This window comes from Lipotes vexillifer, unplaced genomic scaffold (assembly GCF_000442215.2).
Source record: "Lipotes vexillifer unplaced genomic scaffold, Lipotes_vexillifer_v1.1 scaffold611, whole genome shotgun sequence".
NCBI lineage: Eukaryota > Metazoa > Chordata > Mammalia > Artiodactyla > Lipotidae > Lipotes > Lipotes vexillifer.
Window position 1 is genome coordinate 1074610 of NW_006785619.1, and position 9248 is coordinate 1083857.

Genomic DNA, 9248 nt, shown 5'->3' on the forward strand with positions numbered 1-9248 from the left:
TTTTGCGGTGCGCGGGCCTCTCACTGTTGTGGCCTCTCCCGTTGCGGAGCACAGGCTCCGGACGCACAGGCTCAGCGGCCATGGCTCACGGGCCCAGCCGCTCCGTGGCATGTGGGATCTTCCTGGACCGGGGCACGATCCCACGTCCCCTGCATCGGCAGGCGGACTCTCAACCGCTGCGCCACCAGAGAAGCCCAAGAACACCTACTTTTGAGGAGCAGGAGCCGGCACACTTCCTGTAGGGCAGTGGAGCCAAAGAGTGGGGCAGGGGCGCTGAGCCGATCGCTGGCTAGAAATGCAGCTGCAGAGCTGGGCTGAGGCAGGCAGTGGAGGTGGAACCCAGAGGTGCTGCCACGCCAGCAGTGGAGGACCAGGGGCGAGAGGGGTATCGGGAGGCAAATCCAGAAGTAGGAGGCTGAGACCTGAGGCGTGGTCTTGGGGACTCCGAGAGAGGGTGGGGTGCAACTAAGGCTGTGAACTGAGGCTGTTGGGACCCCATGTGCAGATGAGCAATGAAATCATCCGCCTGTGCTGCCATACCATCTCCCTGGACCGGATCTTTGAGGGATACGTCATTTCTAGCAAGGAGGACCTACAAGGCTGCATCTCCTGTTGTCATGCCTGGAGAGACCACTACCTACAGGCTGTGCAGATGCATACCCAGTACGACAGGCCTCCCCTAATATCCTGTGTGTTTCCCACCTTGTTGTTCCTATAGCGGGTAGATTCTGGGTCCTTTTGCTTGCACTTTAAGCCTATGGATTATATTTTTCTAGAGTTTTTACATGGGTCCGAGTTTTCTCTGTGGATGCGGATATTCTAGCTCTCAGCCCTAGGTCCTCCTAACTCTAATAACCTTCTCCCTGATCCCAGGAATCCCTCCTGGTCTTTTCCTCCTTTCTTGGCCCTGAAGTCTAAAATTCCATTGTGTGTAAACCTTCTCTTAGAACTGAGATGTTTTTGTTTCCTCTCTGGCTCTCCTCACCTTGAGTTTCTTCTCTTGGGGTTCAGGAAAACTGTTTCTTGGGGTCTCATTTTCTAAGGCTCCCCCTGAACTAGGACTCATGTTTCTAGCCTGGCCTGGGCGGGTTGGTTAATGCCTCGTGTTCCCGCTTCTGACTGGTCAGTCTTTCTTCCGACAGGTTCTCCCGCTGGGGCTGGGTCCTAGACCAGACCAGCATATTTGCCCAGGTCGATGCCTTTGTGCAACGCTGCAAGGACCTTATCGAGGTGGGAAGACTGTCAGGGAAGGAGACTCAAAGCCAACAGCAGACGCTCCAGGAGCTGGGGGAGCTGGGGCTGAGGCTACACATAGAACTTGCTGCTTTGGTTCTTTTCACATGACTGTGTGCCTGACCACCATCCCGTGCTTTGAGACTTTTGCCTGTTATCACTGCCTTAGTATCTCATATTTCATTCTGCAGCTAAAATTCATCCCAGTAGCCCCTTGCATCTGGTTGGTCCTCCTTAGTTTTTAGCCATTTAAAGCTAAACCAAAGAGCTCAGGACAGAAAGGTTCAGAAAGGAGGGCAGGAAGCTTCACGCTGACTTCTTTGCAGGTATGTGACTGTCAGTTCCATTTTGCCCGCTGGGAAGATGGCAAGCAAGGTCCCCTTCCCTGCTTCTCTGGCGCCCAGGGGCCCCAGATAACACGGAACTTGCTGGAGATTGAGGACATCTTCCACAAAAACCTGCACGTGCTGCGAGCTGTTCGCGGGGGCATCCTGGACGTCAAGAACACCTCTTGGCACGAAGACTACAATAGGTGAGAGCATCACAGGCAGGCCCCTGGGGTCGAGCAGTGAAGGGAGGTCAGGGAGGTGAGAGCAGAGTGTACTGGGGAAGCGTGGAGGCCACAGGTCAGGGATGGGGAGGGCAGGGGAAGTGCAGGGAAGGAGGTGGTGGCTCAGACTCAGGGTTCCAGAGTCAGCCTTTCTGGGCTTGGATCCCGGTTCTGCCACAAACTAGTTCCATACATTGTTCTACCAGCTGGGGCCTCTGTTTCCTCACCTATAAAATACGGTTAGTGGGACTTCCCTGGTGGCACAGTGGTTGAGAGTCCGCCTGCCGATGCAGGGGACGCAGGTTCGTGCCCCGGTCTGGGAAGATCCCACATGCCGCGGAGCGGCTGGGCCCGTGAGCCATGGCCGCTGAGCCTGCTCGTCTGGAGCCTGTGCTCTGCAACAGGAGAGGCCACAACAGTGAGAGGCCCGCGTACCGCAAAAAAACCCAAAAAAATACGGTTAGTGATAAAGCCTACCTCACTGCACTGTTTTGAGGGATAAATGGATTAATGCATGTACAGCACTCAGTGCCTGGCACCTAGGAAGCCCTCAGTACATAACGCATAGAAGTCTTACTCAGGGGATGTCCTTGGGGGCAGGCGAGGGCACCCACCCTTCAACATGCCTCTAACGGTGCAGGTTCCGGGCTGGAGTCAAGGACCTGGAGGTGATGACTCAGAACTTGATCAGCTCCGCCTTCGAGTTAGTCCGCGACGTGGAGCACGGGGTGCTACTGCTGGACACCTTCCGCAGGCTTGCAGCCCGAGAGGTGCAGCTGCCCGCTTGCTTCCTCCACCCCTGGTTCTCTTCTGCTTTCCTTCAGTTCCTCCTGGTCCTTCCAGACACCATCCAACCTCCGTTCATGCTCTGTCCCATGTCCTGAATGGCCAGTGCCTCTTTTCTTCCGCTGTTCCCGCAGTGTCCGGATGCCTTGGGAGCGGGACTCCCATGGCAGGGGTGTAGCTTTCCTCCAGGGTGGAGCTGCAGGGAACCCGCATCCCTGGGTGTGTTGTCAACTTCCTCCTCTTCATCAGACTATCAAGCGAACGTATGACAAGAAGGCGGTGGATCTCTACATGCTGTTCAATAACGAACTGGCCCTCGTGAACCGTGAGCTGAGCAAGAAGTGGCCGTACCTGGAGCCCTACATGGCCCAGCATTCGGGGCATGCGCACTGGGTGCGGATCCTACGGCGTCGCATCGACAGGGTCATGAACGTAAGCCTGGCCTTTTCCAGGACTTGTTCTCAGTGCGGCAATGGTAGAGTTTGCAGGCTGAGCCCAGTGCTGGGGCGGGAGTGGGGTGGGGGGCAGGGGCGGGGAGGTTGCCTCCAGAGAGTCTCCCTGGAGAGGTTTCCTGACCGAGACTGGGTCTGTCCAGGGGGTGGCAGATGTAGTGATCTGTCCTGAGCAAGGGCTCATGCTAGTTTTCGACCTTGTGCCTCTTAAATCCCTCACCTCCTGTGATGGACTTCCTCTTCCCAAGTTATTTCCTTGAGCTGAATCTCTGAATTCTCTTTCTTCATTTGGACTCCCTCTCTCGTTGTGCCGTGGCCTCTTCCTCTCACCTTTCCTTTGGCCTCCACCTTCCCTCTGAGTCTTCCACATATTGTCGGAGTGTCTGTGTGTGTGTCGGGGGGGCGGGTATGGGGGTCTCAGGGAGGTGGTGACACGGAGGAATGTGGCAGGTGACTCCAGCCATCCCTGGTTCTTCCCCCGCAGTGTCTTTCCAATGCCCATTTCCTGCCCCACATCGGGACGGGAGAAGAGAGCGTACACACCTATCAGCAGATGGTTCAGGCCATTGATGAACTGGTTCGAAAAACCTTCCAAGACTGGACATCAACGCTGGACAAGGACTGCATCCGGCGGCTGGATACGCCGTTGCTACGAATCAGCCAGGAGAAGGCGGGCATGCTGGACGTGAACTTTGACAAGTACGACACCCTCTGTGACTCCCTCCCACTCTGCTTGTCCTGTCTTTAGCGCCCTTCCCTTCCCCAACCCTCCTCAGGGTTTAACTCCTATCTCTTGGTTTCTCTCTCCATTCTTCTAAATCTCTCTTATCCTGTAATATGTTTACTACCACTTCTTAATTTTAATTTCACATTTTATCTTCAAAAAAACTGATTGAAAACAGAAAAACCCCAGTAACCTACTCAACCAGTGATGTAGGTGCTCTGCCACTAGGTGGCCGCGATGGCTCAGCGAAACCTTCCAAACTGTGAGCCACCAAGGGGCCTTTCCTGAGAACTGATGGGCTGTCAGATCATGTCCTCTCCTACAGCTTTAGAATCATGACATTTTCATATCACCACTGTTTTAAATTTAATTAATCCATTTATTAATTATTCAAAAATATATAGCAAGAGCCTTCCACATGCTAAGAGCCGAGATGGGCACAGGGAATGTGTCCAGTGGCGAAGTCCCTGCCCTCTGTGGCTCTGTAAGTGAACAGTTCTACCCTGGAGCCATGCCTCCTTCCCATATAAGATGCAGAAGAGAGAAATAAAGAAGGAGCTATGTAAGGCAGCTGACTACAGAGATGACAAACCTTCTTTTTATTTATTTATTTATTTTTGGCTGCATCGGGTCTTAGTTGCGGCACGCAGGATCTTCGTTGAGGCATGCAGGATCTTTTGTTGTGGCATGTGGGCTTCTCTCTAGTTGTGGTGTGTGGGTTTTTCTCTCCTCTAGTTGTGGCATGCAGGCTCCAGGGAGGAACCTGAAGCCCGCGCTCCTAGAGCCCGTGCTCTGCAGCAAGAGAAGCCACTGCAATGAGAAGCCCGTGCACCACAAGAAGAGTAGCCCCTGCTAGCTGCAGCTAGAGAAAAGCCCGCGCGCAGCAATGAATACCCAAGGCAGCCAGAAATTTTTAAAAATATGAAATAAATTTTTTAAAATATATTAAAAAAAAGAGAAAGAGTCAAGGTTACCAGTTTCTTGTGTAACATCCCAGGGATAAGAGTGTATGTCTGTCTAAGTATACTTTTTAACATGAATAGTAGCATACTGTCCTCACTGTTCTATACTTTCAAAGTGTTCTCAAAATGGTTTATTTAATTTTTCCATTATAAAATTCTTCATCCTTTTAGAAGAGTTGCAGAATGCAGAAAAGTAGAAGGAAGAAAAAAATTCCCCCAAAGATAACCACTGTTAAAGATTTGGTATATTTTTTATCACTCCACCCCACCCATTTCATATGGTTGCTTTTTTTTAATTTTTAAAATAAAAATTTTAAACTACAAAAGTAGTGCATGCTCACTGTGAAAGAAAAAAAAAAGAGATTGATGTAGAAGTGTATAAAGGAAAAACTGAAAATCCAGCACACAGCCCCACTTCCTAGAGGTAACCATGATTACGACGTAATCAAAAATACACACTGCACACATAAAACAGGATCCCATTATAAACAGTATTTTTGCAACTTGCTTTTTTTTTTTTTTTTTAAGGTTAACAATATATGTGGGAGATTTTCCATTCTGTATGTACAGAACTGCATAATTATTTTCCACGGCTTATAGCATCCCATGATTTTGCTGTACTGTAATTTAATCCATCAACCCACTACTGATGGACTTAGAAGTTGTACCGTTTCCATAAGGTTCTTGAATATTCTGTGCTGGGGGCTTTCAGCTAGGCTTCCTGCATCTTGTTCCCTCCCCGCCACAGTGGTGTGTCCACCTGATGTTTGAGCTTAGTGCCCACGTAGCAAGGATAAATTTAGGAGACAATTTTTCTGTCTGCCGTGATCATGTCTTGTCAAGGGACACATTGGATATTTATCTCAAACACCATTGCATAATCTTTACAGTAGAGCTTAACAAGACAACTTTGGGCCAAATATTTATGGCCTGGGTTTAGCCAAAACCCAAATAATGGCTAAAACACTTCTTCCAGAGAGAAGAGTTGCCCCCATCCTTTGGCAGTTGTTGTCTAGAGAGATCTGTTTTAAGCTGCTTTACATTTTTGTGGCTTTATGATAAACGACCTCAATCCAGTAAATAATGCATGGGGAAAAAAAAAAGCCATGATCACGGGGAAGGATTTTGAAAAGTTTGGGCTCATTAAACCAGTAAAGACATCCAAGACAGTTTCAGCTTTTCCAAAACATATGAAGGCTCCAAGGAGGGGCAGATAACTTTATCAGGTTTACTTTTTTGTGTTCATGGTCTAGATAAGATCTTGAAATAAGCATGCTCTTCAAATGTCCTGATTGTCCTCAGAACTACCTGACTCTCCCTTAGTTCTGGGAGCCTTCCAGTCCCTAATAGCACCTATTTTATCTCACAAGGGGTTTTGTTATCCCAGCTTATATCCCAAATATTTGAACTCTGAAGTCCAAATTGGCTTTTACCACGTTTTACAGCCAGACCAGCCTTACAGATAGTACTTAACACAAACATATTCCAGATGTCGTCTGTACCCTGGCTGGAAAGAGCTGTGTTATTGCTGTGTATGTAGCAGACTCCTCTGTGTAGTGGGACTTCTCCAGAGCAGGACAGGGGACATTGGCGTCTGTGCTTGTTTTGCGTATGGGACTTCCTCTTCCTCTTTTTCTCCTGTTCTGACAGCACTTTCTCCATCCTGTCAGTTAGTTCATTGTGGGCTGTCAGCACCAAACCCAGCCAGCTTCCCTGTCCTACCTCTACTGCCTGACCACTTGTCTGAGGACAAATCAGAAAATATTTTACAAAAATTATTCCCCAGGCTGATTTTTTTCTTTTTTTTTTCTTTTTTCTTTTTTGCAGTACGTGGGCCTCTCACTGTTGTGGCCTCTCCCGTCGTGGAGCACAGGCTCTGGACATGCAGGCTCAGCCGCCATGGCTCACGGGCCCAGCCGCTCCGTGGCATGTGGGATCCTCCTGGACCGGGGCAGAAACCCGTGTCCCCTGCATCGGCAGGCAGACTCTCAACCACTGTGCCACCAGGGAAGCCCCCCAGGCTGATTTTTTTTTAAAGAAATTTTATTTATCAAGAAAATAAATTTGCATTCCAGAAACTTATTGATAAATTTCTGGCTAAGCCTTAGCATCACTGTGAAAAAAGATCCTCACACGGTTTTCAGCTCAACATCAGGAAGGTATTTTCCAAATTCATCGTGTTGACTGACAAATTAAAATTTGGTAATTTGCCTCAAAGTTATTTTGAAAAATCTTGTCAAGTTGAGAAGATGAAGAAACATTTTCTTGCACTGTTGGATATATACATACCCAAGCGGGCTTGCCAAGATGTTGACAGAGTCAAACTCAAGGCCTCCGTCTTGAAGAACGTATGAGAATATGTTTATGCTACTAGAAATGTTCCCATACATACTTATACCCCTCCATCCTCCCGGTATAGCTATGACACAATTTTTGGTTAAGTTGATATTCAGTGTTTTTCTTAATATGGCTCTGTTAGTATTGTCTACTGCTGAGCCAAGTAATTTTCTGTTGTTCTGGTTCTTCCCTTGCTTGTGTGATGTTTGCTCTTTTTGGAATTAACAATTAACTCACTATTTTTGTAAGTACACTATTCACTGTCATTAATTCTTCCAGACCAACCAATAAAACCCCTTTGAATAATATTTTCCCTAGCTCTCTGACTTGTCAGGCATGTTATTGGTTTCATGTATTTCTTTTCTTTTTTTTTTTTGGTTTCATGTATTTCTTAGCACTATCCCTCCTGGAACTCCCTGTCCTCTTGCTTCAGTCAGACTGGTTAGTTTCGAGGCCTGCTATCCAGGTGTCACCCTGAGACTTCTGTGAGCCTCTTGTCTTGTTTGATTGCCTATTTCCTTTGTCTTCCCGTTTCTTGGTTTATGTCCTTGTTTTGGTGGAGTGCATTCTTTAGTAGCTTTCCTAGAAACGGTGCATGAGAGGTAAAGGTTTTGAGTTCCTGCATGATTGACAACAGCTGTTTTACACCATTTGGTCATTTGGCTGGATTTGGAATTCTAGGTTGAAAGTAATTTCCCTTTGTTTTGGCTGCTCTCTTTTGTGTTGGAGGCTTTCCTTAAATGTCCAATAATCCACTGTTCATTTGTATTTGGGAAAGCTTATTCACTTTGAAGAATTTTGAGTTTCAAAAATAACACATACTTTAGTGGAGATCTCCACAATCTCTTAAAGCATGTATCACAAATGAGCACTTGATAATAATTTCCTTCATTGCGAGATTCCTCTCCAATTAAAGGTGGAAAACTTGAAATGTGATATTATTTCCTATATTGTTAATTTAGTGCTTGCCTGGTAGAACAGACACAAAATATTCTGGAATTTTCACCTTAATGTTCTTTTAAAGTAACATTTCAGTAATATTCAGGATGTAAAATTTCATCAGAGTATCGTCAGGTTATGGGGCCTTTCATCCTCTGTGATTAAAAAGTGCAATTTCATTTAAAAAAAAAAAAGAAACCACATAGATTTACAAAATCAAATGACTTTTATTTAAGATTTAAAATTTTTTAAGTATTGTGTATTTTCTTCTGGTATTTTGTGATTTTAGTCTTTACATTTGGTTCTTGGATCCTTTTGCAGTTTATTTTGATTTAGGGAGAGAAGTGCCAATGCAACTTGAGTTTTTTTTGTTTTTTTTTTTTAATCTATCCCCAGATGGCTAGTCAGTTGACCCAGTCTCATTTATTGAACTGCTATCTTTATAATATAACAAATTCCCAAGTATGTCTGTGTCTATTTTGGGATTCACTATTCTGTTCAGGTAGGTCTATTTATTCATGTGCAGGGACCAAATTGTTTTTATTATTGTCCTCATTACTCTCCTTTTCAGAGTTTTCCTGGATATTTTAAATATCTATTTCTCATAAGAACGTTAGAATCTCTTTGTTTAGTTCCAAAAATAGTACTGTTCCGGGCTTCCCTGGTGGCGCAGTGGTTGAGAGTCTGCCTGCCCATGCAGGGGACACGGGTTCGTGCCCCAGTCCAGTAAGATCCCACATGCTGCGGAGTGTCTGGGCCCGTGAGCCATGGCCGCCGAGCCTGTGCATCCGGAGCCTGTACTCGCACCACCAGGGAAGCCCTCTTTATTTTTAATTGCTCTAAATTATATCTATATAAAGCAAAAATATTAATTCATGGAAAAAAAAAAAAAAAAAAAAAAAAAAAAAGACAAAAATAGTACTGTTCCTATTTTTGGGGAACAAGGATTGGGTTAAATGTATAGGTTAATTTAAGAAGAATGAACATCTTTAAGATTGAGTTTTTCTATCCAAAAATAGCATTTTTTTCTTTCAATTTATTTAAATTCTGTTCTTTCGTTCATAAGACATGTTTTCCATACATATAAACCAATTAATAAGAAACATTATAATATATATTAATATCTTTTGATAATCTGTCAATTTGGGTATTTTATTTTTATTGTTTTAATTATCATGGGTCTCTTTTTCTCCATGATATTGTTGAACTGGTTATAGTTTTTTTTTTTTTTTTTTTTTTTTTTTTTTTTTTTTTTTTTTTTTTTG

General features: G+C 45.6%; 1 protein-coding gene across 1 annotated transcript in view; it reads left to right on the forward strand.

The window, feature by feature from the left end:
• DNAH2 (dynein axonemal heavy chain 2) overlaps window positions 1-9248 on the forward strand; it is a 93527-nt gene that overhangs the window by 20285 nt on the left and 63994 nt on the right. The window contains exons 9-12 of the mRNA XM_007457796.1: window positions 1560-1765; window positions 2424-2553; window positions 2819-3001; window positions 3506-3720. Of these exons, the coding sequence (XP_007457858.1) occupies window positions 1560-1765; window positions 2424-2553; window positions 2819-3001; window positions 3506-3720 (734 nt within the window). The remainder of the gene's footprint in view (window positions 1-1559; window positions 1766-2423; window positions 2554-2818; window positions 3002-3505; window positions 3721-9248) is intronic.